The 21,928-nt window shown below is 36.2% G+C and overlaps 1 protein-coding gene across 12 annotated transcripts in view; it reads right to left on the minus strand.

Moving 5' to 3' along the window:
- Positions 1-21,928, minus strand: part of CARF (calcium responsive transcription factor) — a 93,639-nt gene that overhangs the window by 39,734 nt on the left and 31,977 nt on the right. For 11 of the 12 annotated variants that reach the window (XM_077885030.1, XM_077885031.1, XM_077885029.1 and 8 more), the window contains 7 exons: positions 17,386-17,506; positions 14,658-14,801; positions 12,044-12,277; positions 10,281-10,443; positions 7,563-7,626; positions 2,275-2,405; positions 1,475-1,844 (listed from right to left, as the gene is read on the minus strand). In XM_077885030.1, coding sequence (XP_077741156.1) covers positions 1,475-1,844; positions 2,275-2,405; positions 7,563-7,626; positions 10,281-10,443; positions 12,044-12,277; positions 14,658-14,801; positions 17,386-17,506 — 1,227 coding nt within the window. The remainder of the gene's footprint in view (positions 1-1,474; positions 1,845-2,274; positions 2,406-7,562; positions 7,627-10,280; positions 10,444-12,043; positions 12,278-14,657; positions 14,802-17,385; positions 17,507-21,928) is intronic. The other variant, XM_077885032.1, reaches the window with a different exon arrangement.

Raw genomic sequence — 21,928 nt, forward strand, 5'->3', positions numbered from 1 at the left:
CGTGTCGGGCTCCCTGCATGGAGCCTGCTTCTCCCTCTGCCTGTGTCTCTGCCTCTCTCTGTCTCTCTGTCCATCATGAATAAATAAAATCTTAAAACAAACAAACAAACAAACAAACAAACAAACAAAAAGCAATCTGAATTAGAGCTCCCATTGTACCCACTGGTACAACACAGAGGGAGGAAGCACATTAGAATGGAACAAAACTTTGGAGGCAGATAAATCTGGGTTTAAATTCCTGCTCTATCACTTTTAGGTAATTACTTAACCTCCCTGAGCCTTGATTTCCTTATGTGTAGAATGGAGACATCATCAACTATTTCAGGAATTTGTGAGGATTAATTCACATATATTCCTTTTCTCTCTCTTCTACTAAACTTATTCAGTAGTGTCAACTGCCACAGAACTCTGGATAAATTTTCTTAAAAATAATGCTTCCAATAAATTTAAAAGATAATGATTCTTTTCTGGAAGGAACTATCTTATACTTTTCCTTACCCAGAAGGATGATGACTAAGAATGTAAAGAAAGTAAATACTTTTTATGTTCTAACAATAACTTCTATGAAGATTTTTGCTCTTCAAAGCAAATCACAAATGTTTCCCCACAAAAGTGCCCAATCTAGAATAGCTATGTGAAAGCGAGTATACGGGTCAAGTAAGAGTTTGAATATATTACTATGTTAGCTGAGTTTGTTACAAAGTGAAGGTAACAAGGTCTTGGATTAAACCCAAGTCTCCAAGGTTTACCTAGGTCCCTTTCAAGTTCTGTAGAACTCAAGATTTAAGTTTATAACTCAAAATCTTTTAAAGTTTTTTTTATGCAGGCCTGAACAGGGTTCAGTCATGTATACTTCCTTTTTTTTTTTTTTATTTATGATAGTCACACAGAGAGAGAGAGAGAGGCAAAGACACAGGCAGAGGGAGAAGCAGGCTCCATGCACCGGGAGCCCGACGTGGGATTCGATCCCGGGTCTCCAGGATCGCGCGCTGGGCCAAAGGCAGGCGCCAAACCGCTGCACCACCCAGGGATCCCCAACTCAAAATCTTTAACATTTATTTATTTATTTATTTTTTTTTAAATCTTTAACATTTATATCTGCCCACTCCATTCCATTTTTCCTTTTAACACTTTTTCCACAGTAATCTTTACACTAAATGTTTTCCTTTTAAAGTTTCTAATTTTTTCTTTTTTTTTCTAATTTTTTTTTCATGCATTATAAAATGATCCTCTGATTTCATGTCACCACAGATTTTCCATGTAAAATTATGTAATTAGGGAATGAATAATTTTGAAAGAGAAAAAAATTAAGAAATTTAAAAGTTATTATGTTCTTGACATTTTCCCCTTTATCTTGTAGTTTTGCTTTATTTATATATTATAAGCCCCTGAGAAGAAATAATGTTTTCTGTAGTGTAATAGTAATGATAGTCTATAAAAGTTAAAATAAAATTACAAGTTGCTTTGAACTTACTAATAGCTGGGTGGCTATCTATAATCTGTATTGGGATGGTCTGCACATTTCCTAGCAGAATCCGATGAACACTTCCTTCCATATTCTCTGTATCCTCAACATCTCCAACTTCCACCAGCTGGTCCATTGCAGCTAGATTTTGATCTGGTCCTGGAAGGTTACCCATGGTAGAGGCAATAATGCTATTGTTTGGGGTTAGGCAAGTATCTGTTTGAAGACTATGACTTTGACCAAGAAGTAGAGAATTATTATTCATTACAGTACTTTCTAATGAATCCAGAAGTCTTGAAGGACTGGAGGAAGGGTGGTTATTTACTGATAGCAGAGCCGGTGATCCATCAGAAGTGAATCTTGGTTGCAACTGCAAACCCTTTTAAACCAAAAAGAATTACATCAAAATGTTGAAATTTACTATGTCTAATTTTCTCATAGGATATATTATTCTTTTGACACATAATCAGAATAAAATATAGGAGTATAGTTGCTAAGATATTGAAGAGAAAAACAAAGGAAAAGTAGTACAACTAAATTTTATTGCATGTACAGTCAATTCCAACTTTTTCAAAAAGTTTTTTTTTTTTTTTCAAAAAGTATTGTTTAAATGATCTTATATCAAGATACTCCATAGTGTGGGCTAGCTCCTCATATACCCAAGATATCAAAAAAGTCAGGAAATTAATAATAAAAACATCTTTTGTCATTATTATAATTCTATAGTAATTCTATAAAATCCCTAGAAGAAGAGTGATTGAGGAAGAAGGGGAAAAGCTTCAATTTTGTCTATTTCACTGGATACCTACCTGTAGTTGCGTAAATATTTTTGGCTGAAATGTGGAAAGTGAAGAAAGCAAGTGGGCTGGCTCTGGAGACAAAGAACCTCTTGTCTGATTTGTTTCCACTTTGGTATTTATTGATTCTCCTGGTGAATTTCCTAAATTATATTAAAAAGAACAGCTATCAAAACAAAATAATGTTTATGGCTTCTATGTTATGTTATGTGATACTATATTTTATTATAACACTGTCACAATTAGAATAGGAAATAAAGTCAAAGGTTTGAAAAGGACTTCAAGAAGTTATTTTGCCCACTGTTTCCTGAGCTGGTAGGATCAGAATCATTCAGGAACTTTTTTTTTTTTTAAGATTTTATTTATTTATTTATTCATGAGAGACACAGATTGAGAGAGGCAGAGACATAGGCAGAAGGAGAAGCAGGCTTCATGCAGGGAGCCCGATGTGGGACTTGATCCCCAGAACTCGATCCCCAGGACTCCAGGATCACGCCCCGGGCCGAAGGCAGGCACTAAACCGCTGAGCCACCCAGGCATCCCTCATTCAGGGAACTTTTTTGTTTTTAAGATTTTATTTATTTGTTCATGAGAGACAGAGAGAGAGACAGGCAGAGACAAAGGCAGAGGAGAAGCAGGCCCCATGCAGGGAGCCTGACGTGGGACTCAATCACGGGTCCTCAGGATTATGCTCTGGGCCGAAGGCAGTGCTAAAGCGCTGAGCCACCGGGCTGCCCTCATTCAGCAACTTTTTAAAAATATAAATTCCTAGGTTCAACCTCCATTAATTTAAATTCAGTATATCTAGGATCTGATATTGGAATTTTTTTTTTTCCTTGAAAGATAATGTATTTGCAACTCTAATTGCAATCTAACTTCCATGCTCATGCTTCTCTGGATATATAAAACTTATTGAGCCTCTCAATTATAAAGACCAAACTTAATTTATCTTTGGTAGCCCTTATACCTAGGATAATACCCAGCATAAAGTGGGTCCTCAATAATAATAGTATTAAATTTTATTTTAATAATTTATTTTGGAGTAAATGAATAAGAGTAAAAATCTGTTTTTAAGTATCTCAATTGCAAAGTAATTGTCCTTAGAGAATATAGTCCCTCTCATGTAATTTTTATGTATTAACCCAAATATATGCATCTCTTAAAGCCAATCAAAACCAATATCAACAACTGTTTATTGCTTCTATACTGTAACTAAGTAATTTTTAAAAATGACCCTGGTGTCAGACAAGGATGGATTTAAGCACCAGCTAGCTTTTCTTGGTAACCTTCAACATGCTACTTAACTTGGTTTTTAAGCTTCAGTTTCATCTGTAACATCAGGAGTAAGAGAATCTTCCTCAAAGGACTTTTGAGGTTAAACAGCACTCTTTGGGCAGCCCGGGTGGCTCAGCGGTTTAGCACCACCTTTGGCCTAGGGCCTGATCCTGGAGACGTAGGATCGAGTCCCACATTGGGCTCCCTGCATGGAGCCTGCTTCTCCCTCTGCCTGTGTCTCTGCCTCTCTCTTTCTCTCTCTCTCTGTCTCTCTCATGAATAAATAAATAAAATCTATTAAAAAAAAAACAAACAGCACTCTCACATTTCTTGGCTTCTTCATTTCTTTTAATTGAAGTATAGCTGGTACACAATGTCACATTAGTTTCAGGTGTACATATACTGACTCCATCATAAGTTTGTATGTTGTACTATGCTTATCTCATGTGTAGCTACCATACAATGCCATTACAGTACCATTGACTATGTTCTCTTTTATCCCAGTGACTTGTTCCTTCCAGAATCAGAAGCTTGTATCTTCCACTCCTCTTAACACATTGTACCCATCTCCTACCACTCCTCCCTTCTGGCAACCATCAGTTTGTTCTCTGTATTTATGGGTCTGTTTCTGCTTTTTATTTGCTTATTAGTTTTGGTTTTTAGAGTCCACATATAAATGAAATCACATGGTATAGGTCTTTCTCTAACTTATTTCATTTTTTGGCTTCATTAAATCGCTAATTCAAACATCTCATTTTCTTTGATCACAAACTCTTATTTTTCCAGGGACTTTCCTTAAGTACTTTACTAGACCTGTTATCTTAATCTCACGTGAACTTCAGTCCATTGTTTCCTCAGTTTTCTTCAGATATATCAACTTCTTCCTTAATAAAATTCTCTCCCCATTCAGCTTAGTAGAATCCTACAGTTACAGTTTCAGTCACTCTTGCAAATACCCTAAACTCCCTTGCTTCTTAGTACTTTTGTTATAACCTCTGATAAAATCCTAACACTGAATGAAAATGGCTTCCAGAGCCTACATGTTTGAAGTGGAATGCCACTGAGAAAGAAACTTGCTGCTACTACTAATACCAATTCATGATCATCAACTTCAACAGGACCTTCACCTGTACCTGACAATCTTAGGTTTCTCTCACTCTATATGATAGAAGATTTCAGATGTCCAATCTTGGCCACACTACCTGAGACCTTTTTCATTCTCAGCACTCTTACTTAAAGAGAAAAGAGAAACTATCAGTAATTTCCTCAACTTCTCATCACCAAAGATATCAAATACCTTCATCTTCATGTCTCTCTTCAGGTCTGTCTTATCTGAGAATACCTTCCCTTAGCCCCATATTCCCTTCATAGTACATTGTCTCTACTTCTTCATTCATCACCCATTTACTCTTCAACCATCCCAATGTGGCTTCTTCGCAATCCACCCAACTGAAATGGCTCTGATACTTAAGCTTTCCATACCTGATTTTATGAACATTTTTCTTTCCCCTTGCCATCACCAAATCCTATTCTTATACCAGTGCTGCCTACCTCAGTAAATGCCATTATCAATCAGTTGTTCATGGAAGAAACTCAGGATTCATCCCAGATCATTCCCATTCTTTTACCCCCCTTTCATTTGGACAGCTCAAAGGGCCTCCTAAACCCACTTTGCATACTGAGTTTTATTTCCAAGCATTGTCTATGCTTAAAACCATACCAGCTTCCTTAAGTTCCTGAAACATGACAAGCTCTACCTTGCTTACCTTTCAAACATGGTAATCTTTTGATTAGCAAATTCCTATCCATTCTTCTGTTCTTAGTTTAAAAGCCACTTTCTCAAGTGTCACTTCTCTACTCCCTAGATTAAGTTATATTCTCTGTCATTATTCTCACACAATTTTGCACAACTCTTTTATGGTTGGGATGCCTGGGTGGTTCAGCAGTTTAGTGCCTGCTTTCAGCCCAGGGTGTGATCCTGGAGTCCCAGGATCAAGTCCCACATTGGGCTCCCTGCATGGAGCCTGCTTCTCCTTCTGCCTGTGTCTCTGTGTCTCTGCATATCTCTCTCTCTCTCTCTCTCTCTCTCTGTGTGTCTCTCATGAAATAAAGAAAAAAAATTTTTTAAAAAAGAAAAACTCTTTTATGGCAATATTCATAATAGGAATTAGAATATATTTGCTTAGTGTCTTTTTCTCTTGCTCAAGTTGAAATTCAGTGAAGAAACTTACTTGTTCTCTTCTTTGTCCAGCACTTACCACAATAAGTAAAATATGTGCAGAACAAATGAATAATGTTAAAGAATTTGAAAGTTATTTTCTATGCACAGTGACTCAAAGGTTAATGAGCTAAAGAATAAAGAAATAATTGTACTGCATATAGTTATTAATTTATTCTAAAGCATTTATTTAGATGTTGCCTTTATAGCAGGGATTATGCTAGGAACTAGGTATGGTTAACTTGAATAAAATATAGCCCTTGCCCCTGAGGAGCTCAAATCATAATGAAAGATACAGATATATAAACAAAAGGATACCATGTTAAAGGCAGAGGTAAGTACAAAAGAATGAGCCAAAGGAATTCAATTGAATAGTGAGAAGAGTTTGCCATATAGAAGCAGAGAAAACGCATCTCCAGAAAAGAGAAAAAAGAGTAAAATAAGCTTGGAATAGCAAGAGAACACAGAAGTAAGAGTATATGAAAAAAAGCAAACCATATAAACCATATAAAACGAATAATAGTTTCCTGATCAAGATCTCTTAAGGTTATTACAGGAAGTTGCCTAGCTTTACAGTCAGGTGTACTTGTAATCAGTCTCAAAATTTTAGTCATAAAGCATAAAAGCTGATTATGTGAGGAAATTTATTTATTTTTTATTTTTTTAAGTTTATTTATTTATTTTTGGTAATCTTTGCACTTAATGTGGGGCTTGAATTTACAACCTCAATATTGAGTCCTAGGCTTTTCCAACTAAGTCAGCCAGGCCCTCCTTATTTTTGTTTTTATTTGAGTATAGTTGATATACAATGTTACATTGGTTCCAAGTGTATAATACCGTGATTCAATTTTTCTATATGTTGTGCTATGCTCATCACAAGTGTAGCTACCATCTATCACTAAACAATGTGATCACAGTAACATTGACTCTATTCCCTATGTTGTGCCTTTTTCAAAAATATTTATTGGGGCACCTGGGTGGCTCAGTGGTTGAGCATCTGCCTTTGGCTCAGGTTGTGATCCTGGGGTCCTGGGATCGAGTCCTGCATCAGGCTCCTCATGGGGAGCCTGCTTCTCCCTCTGCCTATGTCTCTGCTTCTCTCTCTGTGCCTCTCATAAATAAATAAAATCTTAAAAAAAGAAAAGATTATTTATTTGAGGGGGGAGGGTAGAAGGAGAGAATCTTCAAGCAGACTCTTTCTGAGCACAGAGCCTGATCTCATGATCCCCAGATCATGACCTGAACTGAAACCAAGAGTCAGATGCTCAACCAACTGAGCCACTTAAGTACTCCTGTGCCTTTTATTCCCGTGACTTATTCATACTAACTGGAAGCCTTCTCCCATTCCTCTTCACCCATTTGGCCCATCCTCTACTACTTCACCCCTCTGGCAACCATCAGTTTGTTCTCTGTATTTGTAAGTCTGATTGTACTTTTTGTTTATTCATGTATTTTGTTTATCAGATTTCACATATGAGTGAAATCATATGGTATTTGTCTTTCTCATGAGAAGTTTGACTTTTTTCACTTAGCATAATACCCTCTAGGCCCATCCATGTCATTACAAAAGGCAACATCTCATCCTTTTTTACATCTGATTAATATATATGAGAAAGTATATAGGAGTAAATATAAGTATATATGTTTAAACAGCTAGAATTATTTTGACAAATCTTAACATAGCTGCTCTTGTCTCTTTGGGCCCTGGTTTCCTTATCCATAAAATTTGATTAGGTGAGATAGTATCTTCAATATCTTCCAGCTTTAACATTGATTTTATATATTAAAGATATTTAAGATAACCTACCTTCTGCAAATGTAACTGTAACAGTCTCTCTGAGAATATGCCCATTATCTGTAGTCCACTGAAGCTGAAATGAGAACATTTAATTCAGTAAAAATAATAAAGCACTTATATTAAAAGTATTTTAAAGTATCAATACAACTATCATCTTATTCAGTGATAGCATAATTGTGTTTTATTCAGAAATTAGTTTCTTCACTTGTTTATATTCTCAAAACATAAGTATACTTCATTATCCAAATACATTAACTTCCCAAGTTCAGATAGCACGAATCTGGATAGCAAGTGTAGATGGCAAACATCATTGCTAACCAAATGTTTTACTTCCTGAACTTTGGATAGTGAATAATTAAGAGAGTTTTGGATGGAAAAGAATAGTAGCAGTAGCTAAAATCTGAATCTATTTAGTTAAGAAGACACAATTTGGATAATAAAAATTTGGAGAACAAAGGGTATTACTACTTAGATTTTTTTTAAAGATTTATTTATTGGGGTGCCTGCGTGGTTCAGTTGGTTAGGCATCTGCCTTTGGCTCCAGTCATGACTGAATGATCCCAGGACTGAGCTTCACATGGGGATCCCTGTTCAGTGGGGAGTCTGTTTTTCCCTCTGCCCATGCTCTCTCTCTCTCTTGCTTGCTCATTCTATCTCTAAAATAAATAAAATCTTAAAAAAAATAAAAATAAAATTTATTTATTTTAGAGAGTGAGAGGGAGCACATGCAAGTGTGGGCGAGGGGGAGAGGTAAAGGAAGAGAATCCCAAGCAAACTCCCTGCTGAGCACAGAGCCCGAAGTGGGACTTTGATCTCACTACCCTAAGATCATGATCTGACCCAAAATCAAGTCAGACACACTTAACTGACTGAGCCACCTAGGTGCCCTGCTACTGAGATTTAATGCCATAATTACTGCCTGTATTATAGTTAGTAGTTTTTTAGCAAAATTTTTACAGAACTGACCAATATTCAGGGGATAATTACAGTATCACAGTATGAGGTAAAATTTACATCCAAAGATGGCATATAGAATGAACATCATCCCTTTAGGTATTCAAGTCTGAATTATTCTACTGAAACTTGTCTGTTTTATTTTTTTAAGATTTATTTATTTGAGAGAGAGAGAGAGCAGGGGAGGGGCAGAAGGAGAGGGAAAGAATCTCAAGCAGACACCCTGCAGAGGTAAAGCCCCACAAGTGCAGGGCTTGATCTCACCACTAAGAATCGTGACCTGAGCAGATATCAAGTCAGATGCTTAACCAACTGAGCCACCCAGGTTGCCCCTTGTCTATTTTTTAAAAGAGGGGGAGGTATACACAATATATACTCAATAAATATTTGTTGGATGAATAAGATATACTTTTTACAGAGATAAAATACATTGATTTTTATTTTTTTAATTTTTATATTTTTAAAAGATTTTATTTATTTAATCATGATAGACAGAGAGAGAGAGAGAGAGGCAGAGACACAGGCAGAGGGAGAAGCAAGGCTCCATGCCGGGAACCCGACGTGGGACTTAATCCCAGGACTCCAGGATCACACCCTGGGCCAAAGGCAGGCGCTGAACCACTGAGCCACCCAGGGATCCCCAATACATTGATTTTTTTTTTTTAAAGATTTTATTTATTTATTCATGATAGTCACAGAGAGACAGAGAGAGAGAGAGAGGCAGAGACACAGGCAGAGGGAGAAGCAGGCTCCATGCACCGGGAGCCCGACGTGGGATTCGATCCCGGGTCTCCAGGATCACGCCCCGGGCCAAAGGCAGGCGCCAAACCGCTGCACCATCCAGGGATCCCAATACATTGATTTTTAAATGAAGATAACTATTGTTATTATAGTCAGAGCTGGAAATTCAGATATTTCTTCTGAAAGTAATATAAAATTTTAGTCAAATCATCATGAAGGTTCATAGTGTTCACTTTTTTCTTTTTTTTTAGTGTTCACATTGAAAAAGAAACTATTTTTTCTTCTTTTTTAAAAGAAGATATTATTTATTTATTGAGAGAGCAAGCAGGGGCGGGGGCAGAGGGAAAAGGACAAAGGAGAGCCCCCACTGAGCAGGGAGCCCGACCCAGTCCCAGGACCCTAGGATCATGACCTGAGCTAAAGGCAGATGCTTAACCAACTGAGCCACCCAAGTGGCCCTTCCCTTTTCTTAAGATTTATTTATTTATTTCAGTGAGAGAGAGAGAGAGAGAGAAAGTGAGCAAGCTCGGGGCCAAGGGAGGGGGCACAGGAAGAGGGAGAGAGAAACTAAAGTAGACTGCATACTGAGCAAGGAGCCTAAAGCAGGACTCAATCTCACAACACTGAGATCAGACCTGAGCTGAAACCAAGAGTTGGATGCTTAACCAACTGCACCACCAAGGCACCCCAAAACTACTATTTTTTCTTTCATCACAGTTATTTGTTTTTGTTTTTTTTTTAAGATTTTATTTATTTATTCATGACAGACAGAGAGACAGAGAGAGAGAGGGGCAGAGACACAAGCACAGGGAGAAGCAGGCTCCATGCAGGGAGCTTGACGTGGGACTTGATCCTGGGTCTCCAGGATCCGGCCCTGGGCTGTAGGCGGTGCTAAACCACTGAGCCACCTGGGCTGTCCTCATCACAGTTATTTGTATGGCCTAATAACAACCACTCCACCATTAGGCCAAATAGTAAGAGACATTGAGAAAGATTCTATAATAAAATGAAGAATTGAAATTGTAATCATACCGTTGCTGGAATAATCTCTGAGTTATACTCATTATCTCCATTTCTCAAGGATTTCTGTACCTCATGGATGTGATTTTTAATATCATTTACAGTTGGAAAAAAAGATAAATTATGTCTTTCAGGTACCTCATCAGGTTTAAATAGTTCTCTTTCTACAAATTTTCTGTAGAGAGCATAAAATAGAATTAAAACATAAATAATCTAGTAATATATTTCAGATCAAATGAGAAAATTTCTTTTTTAGCATAAACTTCTCAAAGCATGGTTTACAGCATTATAATTTATATTTTTCCACTTCTAATTTTTTCTGTACACCAAATCAAAGAAATCATGCAGACTAAAGCAACATACTTTCATTGGTTAAATATCTCTATGTCTAGAGTAAGCTTTAACAATTTTAAGAATTTTTAAAGGAATCATTATTTTCATTTTAAGCATAGTATGTTTTGACTGCTAGTGTACCGAACACTTCTTACCACGGATCTCCTTTAACACTTACTATTATCCTGTGCGGTAAATGCAATTATCATTCCCACTTTACAAAGAGGGGAACTAAGGGCTGCTGAAGTTAAATAACTTGCCAAAGTTAACATCTAGCAGTAAGTAAGAGAGCTTGGGCCTACAACCAGATTATGTGCATAAACATCTTGTTACACTTCAGCCAAAAGGCATCACTTACTATATGAAATATGATCTGCTTGTATTTTATAAGTAGACAAAAGAGAATACAGAAATAGGAGTCAGCATTGACACATCAATATATAAAAATACATAAAAATTATTATAAAGTCCAAAATTTATATGTTTTATGCATTATATTCCATAGATCATATGTCAGAGTTATATTATACCTCTGTTCTTAAGGTTCAAGTTTAATAGATAATGTATGGCTTTACCAAATTTTGGCTCTGCTCTAACAATGCCCCAATGAAAATGAATATAAAATGTCTAAGAAAGCTGCTAAATGGGAAAATCATATATTAATTAAGATATAATCCTAGGAAATACTCATTGTGTTGTTCAGATCAGACTACAGGATGACCATTAGGAATAAGGCCAATTAAGTACCCGAAATCATGGTACTTAAAAAAGCACAGGCTGTAGAATTAGATCTAGATTTCAGTCCTACCTCTACCTCTTCAACCAGTTATTTAACCACTCATACCACCCATTTTCTCATGTACAGGATGGAGACAAATATACCAACTTTATAGAGTCACAATAAATGAGATCATGCATATAAAGGGCATATAATACATGGCACACATATACTAAGTGCCACATAATAATAATTGTTATTGTAACCTGAGTATCAATAACATTGGACAGAGTGCTACTGTAAACTTCTATCATACAAAGAACTATCCATTTTCTTTTGTTGTAACACAATTTAATTGCATTTTGAATAGCTTAAATAAGTATCTTGGCCTAGGTTTTAAAATCTTTAGTTCTATGAAGGTTTTTTTCTGTAAAGGCATTTATTACACAATTCAATTGGTATATAATTCAGAAATAGTTCAATTTGCTCAATCTGAATATGGAATCTTTAAAATGAGTAAGTTGAGTCATTACTCATGGCTTGCCAAGTATCTGCTAGAAAACCGGTCAATTCATAAATAAGATTATTTTAATGAATTAATAAATTATATTTCTTATCTTCTCTGATAGCATACATCCTGGAAAATGTCTGTGATGGTAAATATATTATTTAAATTAACAAACAAAAATGAAAAATGTACAAGAACAATTTGTTTTTACTATACCTTAGCTGTTTCCTTACTGCATATACTTGTTCTATTCCCTGTGACACTAATTCTTGAATCTTATGTGCTACTTGAGGATGCAGACGTGAGGGTAATGCACAATTCTCATCCCTAATTGTAGTTTCCTCTTCTTCAAGAGAAGACATAGGAAAAGGGGAAGGTGGCAAAGGGAGGCAGGAAGTCTCTAATTCGTGATACTGATGAGCTTGCTTTGTTGGTAACTGTACATACCACCTGACAAGAAGAAATATTTTGAATTATGTTACTAGACAAAGGCAAGAATCATAGTTACTTATGTTAAAACTCATCAAGAAGGGGTGCCAGGGTGGCTCTGTTGGTTAAGCAACTGCCTTCAGCTCAGGCCATGATCCCAGAGTCTGGGATTGAGCCCTACATTCAGCTCTCTGCTCAGCGGGGAGACTGCTTCTCCCACTGCCTGCTGCACCCCCTACTTGTGCTCTCTGTCAAATAAATAAATAAAACCCTTTTTAAAAAACTCATCAAAAAAAAGAATCTTTTAAGAAAAGATTATATGATTATGTCATATTAAGTAAATAAACATTTTAAAACAATAAATGTAAATAAAAGTTAAAATATCCTCTGCTTGATGCTTTACTTGACAAATTTTATTTGTTTTAGAGAGAGAGTGCAACACATGAAAGAGAGCACACGTGTGCAAGCTGGGGGAGGGGCAGAGGGGAGAGAGAGTGTAGGAGAGGGAGAGAATCTCAAGCAGACTCCTTGGTGAGCATGGAGCCTGATTTGGGCTCATCTCATCACCCTGAGCCAAAACCAAGAGCTGGACAGCCAAGAAACTAAGCCACCCAGACTCCTTTCTAAGTTGGCTATACCCAATTAAATCAAAATCTTTATAAATCTTTACATACTTTCATTATAGCCCTATAGTTAAAGAGTGTACAGCAGTTAGGTATACATGAAAATGGTATTTTAAATTTCAAAATGTTAAGTAAATTTAATAAGACTTCCAAAGTCACCATCTTTTAAACTGTGCATTTTCTATGATTTTTATCCCCAAATTATAAATTCTGTGTTCCACCTATAATCCTTCCAAAAAAAAAGGTGACTATAATTTGGAGTCTACCAAGACTGAGATGTGCAGGAGAATCTTCTCTGATAGGAGCTCAATACGCTATCTCTATTGCGCCACAGCCCCTCTCTTGTGCCACAGCCCCTCTACTGTACACAGCTCCTATTGCCCCAATGAACAAGAGAATAAAATAGAATATGAGTACATATCTTTCAAATAGCACTGCAAAAACACAGATGCTAGGAAAATGAAATAATCTGGTAGCATATTGTTTTAATTGATATTTTTGTACAAAGTGCTTGCAATGACCAATACTATACATGTAACAGAGGCTATTTAAAAATTATATGCAATGTTCTCCAAACTGAATGATTTAATTATTGGCTACTCATTTTTCACATTTCCAGAAGTTTAGGTATTTATTTATTTATTTTTGTAAAGATTTATTTATTTTAGAGAGGGAGGGGAGAACACATAAGCAGGAGATGGGTGAGGGAGAGAGAGTAGACTCCCACTGAGCACAGAGCCAGAGCCGGGCTCCATCACACAACCTCATGGTCATGACCTGAGCTGAAACCAAGAGGTGGAGAACCAATCAAGTGAGCTACCCAGGTGCCAATATGCAAAGAAAATTTTAGGGAGGGAATCCCTGGGTGGCTCAGTAGTTTAGCATCTGCCGTTGGCTCAGGGCGTGATCCTGGGGTCCCGGGATCAGGTCCCACATCGGGCTCCCGGCATGGAGCCTGCTTCTCCCTCTGCCTGTGTCTCTGCCTCTCTCTCTCTCTGTCTATCATGAATAAATAAATAAAACTTAAAAAAAAAGCAAATTTTTTTTTTACCAAAACTATAATCCATGCACTTAATCCCATTATAAGTTCTTTACCTGAACTAACATAAAGAAAAGTAAGAAAGCAAGCTAGTATTTCTTCTTATGTAAAATCTGAAGCACAACAAGTATAAAATAGAATTTTATGTAGAGCTTAGAATTCTGGCTACTATAAGTAATCGAAGATGGGTTAAAAAGAATATACAGGTGACTGTAAGTTCGGCTCCTAAGAAGTATCAGAAACAAAGTATGAAATATATAATGATATGTGTTGCTAAATATGCATTTTTCATTTTGGGGAAAATCTTCCATATGGTATACATAATTATTAAGTAGGCATTATCCAAACGTTTGGCTGATAAACACAACGGTTTATACAGTGGCAAATTTTAATACCTAGGGAACCACTAGGGAGACAATTCCCTTATAAAAAAACATTCTTTTTAAAAAATATTTTATTTCTTTATTCATGAAAGACACAGGTAGAGAGAGAGGCAGAGACACAGGCAGAGTGAGAAGCAGGCTCCATGCAGGGAGCCCAACGTGGGACTCGATACTGGGTCTCCAGGATCTCGCCCTGGGCTGAAGGCAGCGCTAAACTGCTGAGCCACCCAGGCTGCCCATAAAAAACATTCTTAATAAAGTAATTAGAAAACAATTATAATTTCTCTTACAGAAAACATTCTTGTAAATGGAGCTAATTAATTTGTAAAAATAAAATAACTATATAAATGTCATACCTAAGAACACCACCAGCATCTACCAAGTTCTTCTTTAGCATGTTAAAAGCTTTTTCCTGCTCCATTCGGATTATTTTCTTGTCAATTTTGGGGTCTGTAGGAACTCCATATTCAGGAAACTTCTGTACCTTTTTAATATAAATCCTGTTTACAAGAAGAAATTCTTTCATATATAATGTCAAGAAAATCAAACTTACCAAGCAGAAGTTTAAGCATTAAAGTTTAGAGAAAAATCAATTAAACTACAAAGCATTCAGAGGATTATGTAGAAAAAAGAAGCCATATTCTCCGTGCATATTAGCAAATTAACAATAATTACATCAGTAAAAATATCTGGATATTTATGTATATTAACTTTTTTATAGATTTATTTATTTATTCATGAGAGCTACATAGAGGCAGAGACACAGGCAGAGGGAGAAGCAGGCTTCATGCAGAGAGCCCAATAAGGGACTCAATCCCAGGACTCCAGGATCATGCCCTGGGCGAAAGGCAAATGCTCAACTGCTGAGCCACCCAGGCATCCCGTATATTAACTTTTGTTTCTGGATTTGCCTCTTCTCAACTCTTCTGGAAGCCATAAAAAACTCATGCCTGTGGGTTACAGGAGGGTGCTGGCAGGAGGGAGAGAGGCAGTAGTCGGGGCAGCTAGAGGATGAAGGAACATGTGCTGCACTGTCAGTTCTCCATGTGGTAGCCAATGTTTCTTCCACTTCCTCAGAATGTGAAGCATTATTTATTTACTTGATAATGGAACTCTGGTAGTTTCAGGAAGGGAAGATCCACCAAAACATTCTCAGCCAGTGATGATAAGGCAGAAGAAACACAGCGGTCAGATGATGAGAACATGGCTACCCTTATGGCACCAGAATTTCCCAAACTCACCTCTAAAGGTCAAGAAACTATCAGTTCCCTGGAGGCAGGCAGTGTATTTCCTAAGCTTAACTGGAGTGCCCCAAGGGATACATACTGGATAGCAATGAATAGTTCTCTGAAATGTAAAACCCAAAGCAATGACAAATCTATAGTCCTCGTCTATCTAAAACTTATTGTGTTGATATCATACATTGCTAGTATGAATATTATTGGTAAAATCTCTCTGTAGAGCAACTGTCTTTATAATACCTGTCAATATTTTATTTTATTTATTTTATTTTTTTTAATTTTTATTTATTTATGATAGTCACACAGAGAGAGAGAGAGAGGCAGAGACATAGGCAGAGGGAGAAGCAGGCTCCATGCACCGGGAGCCCGATGTGGGATTCGATCCCGGGTCTCCAGTATTGCGCCCTGGGCCAAAGGCAGGCGCCAAACCGCTGCGCCACCCAGGGATCCCACCTGTCAATATTTTCAAAATATAACCTTTGCCCTAGCAATTTCAACAAACTTATTCTAATGATATACTTGTACAAGTATACAAATAGGTACAATGTTATTAGCTGCAATTTTTTTTTTCAAGATGTTATTTATTGGGATCCCTGGGTGGCGCAGCGGTTTAGCGCCTGTCTTTGGCCCAGGGCGCGATCCTGGAGACCCGGGATCGAATCCCACATGGGGCTCCCGGTGCATGGAGCCTGCTTCTCCCTCTGCCTGTGTCTCTGCCCCTCTCTCTCTCTCTCTCTGTGACTATCATAAATAAATAAAACATTAAAAAAAAAAAAAGATGTTATTTATTTATTCAGGAGACACAGAGAGAGAAAGAGGCAGAGACACAGGCAGAGGGAGAAGCAGGCTCCATGCAGGGAGCCTGATGCGAGACTCGATCCTGGGAGTCCAGGATCACGCTCTGGGCTGAAGGCAGGCACTAAACTGCTGAGCCACTCAGAAATCCCTTAACTGCAACTTCGTATATAATAATAAAGAATATTTTTCAGAGTCTACATATCTATCAGAGGACTAATTTAGTAAACGACAATTCATCCACAAATGTAATATTTTATGGCTATCAAAAAGAAGGAACCACGAAACTAATATAAAGTTATTGTCAATTATATACATATATATTTTTAAAGATTTTATTTATTTCTAAAATAAAAACAAAGAAGGAATCAGTCCTTTTATGTACAGATATGGAGGCAGTTTTTAGGTACACTGGGAATGAAAAAAAAAAGCAAAGCATAGAGTGGTATATGTCATTACATTCATTCTAGTATGAACAAAATAGTTGTGCGGTAAATAACCATAATAGGTATTCAGAATAGAAATAAAGCAATGCGAATTCACAGCAAGAAAGAAGGTATACTACTACCTAACTTTAAGGAGAGAAAATATTAGTAAGTTTTACTGAGATTTCAACATTTATGAGTATAAAAGAGGATATATATGTATGCATATATACACAGAATATCTTTGGAGAGATCTTTAAGAAGCTGGTAAGAGATGTTGCCTTAAAAAGGGACATAGGGGGGATCCCTGGGTGGCTCAGTGGTTTAGCTCCTGCCTTTGGCCCAGGACGTGATCCTGGAGTCCCAGGATCGAGTACCGCCTCAGGCTGCAGGCATGGAGCCTGCCTCTCCCTCTGCCTGTGTCTCTGCCCCTCTCTCTCTATCATGAATAAATAAATAAAATCTAAAAAAAAAAAAAAAAAGGGAGACATAGGGAGTGGGAGTAAAAGGAAACTTAGATTTCACGTATGCTTATTGGCACAGTTTAAGCTTCATAAAAATGTGTATACTACTTAATAGAAAATAAATACATAGTAAAAAGGAAATAAAAAAATAAAGCTTACCGGGCTGGACAAGTGGCTTTGTAGAGCTGACAAGACCTGCTCTCTTGTTCACTGATTTTTTTTAACTGGAAACCTTTTCTCCTTGGCCCATACTGACACTCCATTACCACGGCTCTACTCCCTGTGGGCCAAAACCAACTATTGATATTAATTTAAGTATCCATCTGTTCTGGACACTATAATAAAAATAACTTGGTGGTGGCAATATTAAAATTTACACTTTCAGTTACACAACTTTAAGGAAAGAAAACATCAGTAAGTCTTACTAATATAAACACACAAATTTAAAAGTTTATTTTTACTAAATGTAAAAATGTAACCAAAAGTTACATTTACCAAATGTACATTATGGGAAAGAAATCTGAAAATACCACATTTACTGAATGTTAACTGATTATTTACATACATGTTTTTTAATTATAAAATTTTTATTACTCTTTTATATAGAAATTACAAAAGCTACATTTATTAGTAAATATTGTCATGTGAAGTTTTATTTCCTTTTATAATTATTTATTTCCTTATTTCTATTTGTATTGTTAGAATACAGTAGTCCCCCCTTATCCGCGGGGGATACATTCCAAGCCCCACAGTGAATGCCTGAAACAATGGATAGTACTTAACCCTATATAAACTATGTTTTTTCCTACACCTATATACCTATGATGAAGTTTAATAAATTAGGCACAGGAAGAGATTCACTACAATAACTAATAAAATAGAACAATTCTAATAATATACTGTCATAAAAGTTACATGAATGAGGTCTCTCTTTCTCTCAAAATATCTTATTGTACTGTACTCACCCTTCTTCTTCTTGTGATGATATGAGATGATAAAATGCCTATGTGATGAGATGAAGTGAGGTGAATGACGAAGGCATTGTGACGTAGCATTAGGCTACTACTGACCCTCTGACAATATGTCAGGAGGAAGATCATCTGCTTCCAGACTGTGGTTGAGAACAGGCAACTGAAACCTTGGAAAGTGAAACTGCGGATAAGGGGGGACTAAAATAATGTAACAACCAGCCTCTAAGATGGCCCCCAATGATCCCTACCCCCTAGTACTCATGTCCTTGTGTAATTCCCTCCCCCTGAGCATGGGATAGACTTATTAACTTACTTCTAATGAATATGGCAGAAGTGACAAGATGTTATTTTTGATACAAGGTTATAAAAAGACTGTGACTTCCATCTTGGGCACTCTTTTGCTCTTGCTTGAATTGCTTTCTCTGGGCGAACTCTGCTGTCTACTGTGAGGCAGCTCTGTAGAGAGGCCCATGTGACAAGGAATAAGCCACATGAGTGAGCTAGGAAGCAGATCCTCCCCCAGTCAAGTGGTGAAATGAATTTAGCTCAAGCCAACACCTTAACTGCATTCTTCTGACAGAACCTGAGGCAGAACCACATTGCTAAGCCACTCTTAATTCCTGACTCAGAAACCATGAGATAAATGTTTGTTGTTTTCAGTCATCAAGTTTTGAGTAATTTGTTACATAGCAATAGACTATAATTAGGTAAATGTGAAAACTATATAGGTAATGGCTTTTTAAAAAAAAGATTTTATTTATTTATTCATGAGACAGAGAGAGAGAAAGGCAGAGACACAGGCAGAGGGAGAAGCAGGCTCCATGCAGGAAGCCCGACGTGGAACTCGATCCCAGGATTCCAGGACCATGCCCTGGGCCAAAGGCAGAAGCTCAACCACTAAGCCACCCAGGTGTCCCTATAAGTTATGGCTGTAAGTAAAAATACCCTATTCTAGGTCAAGTACAGAAACTTTTCAAATATAAAATAAGAAACAATCAGAAATAAAAGTGCTGATAAAGCCAACATTAAAATTTTAAATTAAAAAAATTTAAATATAAATTTTAAATACTTAAATTTAAAAGACACTAGAAGGTAAAGAAGTTGAAAAACAGTATTTTATAATACATATAACAAAGAATTAATATGCAGAATATAGAGCTACAAATAATTTTTTAAAAATAAAGAACAAAACAAAAACTTGGTAAAGATTATGAATAGGCAATTCAGAATGAAAAAAAAAGATATTACATGAACAATAAAAAGATGTTGAACTTTACTAGTAAATATGGAAATGCAAATTTAACCAATAAAATACTATCTCACACTCTTCAGATTGGCAAAAATAAAAAATTTAACAATGTTCGTAAATAACTGAATCCACCAATCAATCTTAACATCAGAAAAAGGTGTTGCACATAGGTAGCAATAACAAGTACATAGCACACCTATGAAGTATTCTTGCAAAATACTAATGGAGATTAAATCTTTATTTAATCAAGCCTCCAGATCTAACAGTTCACAGGAAATATAGGAGATTTTTAAAAAAACATGTTAACTACAGTACAGAGATGAAACCAGCTAAACTCAGAATATGGCAAGCTCTACAGGATAAACTACCTAGAGGAAAAGAGGAGAAATAATTTTAGATGAAAAGATATTTAAGAGATAAATTAACCAAATGTAATCTGTGAACCCTGGATGTGAATTTGAACAAACCTCTGGAAATAGCATTATTTGATAAGTAAAAAAATTTGAACATTGGACATTTTATGACATTAAGAAATTACCATTAATTCATTTAAAGTATGTGATTTATATATATATATATAAAAGAGTTCTTATCTTTTAGAGATATATACTTTAATATATAAAATATATTTTAGTAATTATAGATAAAGCAATAGGATATCTGGAATTTGCTATAAAATTATCTTGGAGATGGGGAATGGAGAAGTTGGTAGGGAAATGAGGTAAGATTGACCATATGCTAATAGCTGTTGAAGCTGGATGATGGATAGATGGGGAGTCATGGGATTTCATATATTATTGCCTTTACTTTGAGACATATATATATATGTATTATTTTTATATATTGCCTTTAACTTGAGATATATATGTATATATATGAAAATTTCCAGAATATAGAGATTTCTAAAGTCTGACAGTGCAACTCTAAGGTAAATGAAGAAAGGGAAATTTTCACACATTGCTGAAACAAGTGAAAATTGGTACAAGTTGTCAATTCCTCAAGTATAATTCTGAAATTTAAAAAGTTCAGAAAACAAAATTTTGGGGAACCCATCAGACTACAAAACTTGACCTGAACTTTATGGGGCTATTTATAGTCTTTTATTTATTCCTCTTAGTATTACTATCCAAAAAGTATTACTGTATTTGATTATGTGATATGGTCTACAGAATATTTGCTGGAAGTATTCTGTAATATTATGGTATAACATTCCAAAAATTCTGAAATACAAGTGGCCCAAAATCTTTAGAGATTTTGGACCTGTACAATCACTTCAGAGAACAATTTGAGATAATCTTGTAAAGACGAAATGGGCATACTTTGCAACTCAGCAATTCCACTTAAATGCATACACTATCAACTTATTTACAACTTTTCTTTTTTTTTTTTTTATTTACAACTTTTCAACAGAAAATGTATATTGTTAAGGTTTGACTACAGAATTCCTTATAATGTTGAAAATTAGAAACACCCTATGATCATTAGTAGAAAAATAGTGGTTTGGTCATATGCTGGAATATTATGTACTGGTTAAATTAAGATCTATAAAAGTATCAATGTGGATAGATTTCAAGAAAGCAAGGTGAGTGAAAAATTACATAACAATGTCTATAGTTTACTATTTGTGAAATTTTCAAAATATTCAAAACAGTAAAATACATTATTACAAATAAAATATGTGTGTTAAAGTATAAAAATATAGACTGGAAAGATACACACAACATTTATGTAGTGGCTGCCTGTGGAGAGTTAACATGGGAATTAGAACTAGGGAAGGGGGGGATCCCTGGGTGGCGCAGCGGTTTGGCGCCTGCCTTTGGCCCAGGGCTCAATCCTGGAGACCCGGGATCGAGTCCCACGTCAGGCTCCCGGTGCATGGAGCCTGCTTCTCCCTCTGCCTATGTCTCTACCTCTCTCTCTCTCTGTGACTATCATAAATAAATAAAAAAATAAAAAAATAAAAATAAATAAAAAAAAATAAAAAAAAAGAACTAGGGAAGGGGAAAATGCTGCATTTCTTTTATAGGATACTAATGAAACCTAGAAAGAAGAGGTTATATTTATTTCATCTTCCTTCACATATTTTTTTATATCCTCAGAGGGCCAGGGTAAGACTGCAACTCTTCCAGCTGAATCAGCATTCCCATAGTCCTAAAATAAATCACTTATCTTTATGTTCTTTCATGTATAACTGGCCCTACGGTGAAATTCTGGAAATTGTTTGAAACTCTGCTGCTTTAAGGGAGCCTTGCTGGCTTAGTCAGTGGAGCATGCAACTCTTGACCTGGGTATTGTGAGTTTGAGCCCCACATTGAATATAGAGATTAGTTAAAAATAAAATCTTAAAAAAACTTCACAAACTCTATCACTTTAATACACACTAGCCCAATATTTCAGAATAGTATATGTAGGACATCTGATGCTGGAGAATCCTAATATTGGAAATCTTTATAACACAACCCCAGATTGCATACAAATTCTA

This window comes from Canis aureus, chromosome 36 (genome assembly GCF_053574225.1).
Source record: "Canis aureus isolate CA01 chromosome 36, VMU_Caureus_v.1.0, whole genome shotgun sequence".
In the NCBI taxonomy this organism is placed as follows: Eukaryota; Metazoa; Chordata; class Mammalia; order Carnivora; family Canidae; genus Canis; species Canis aureus.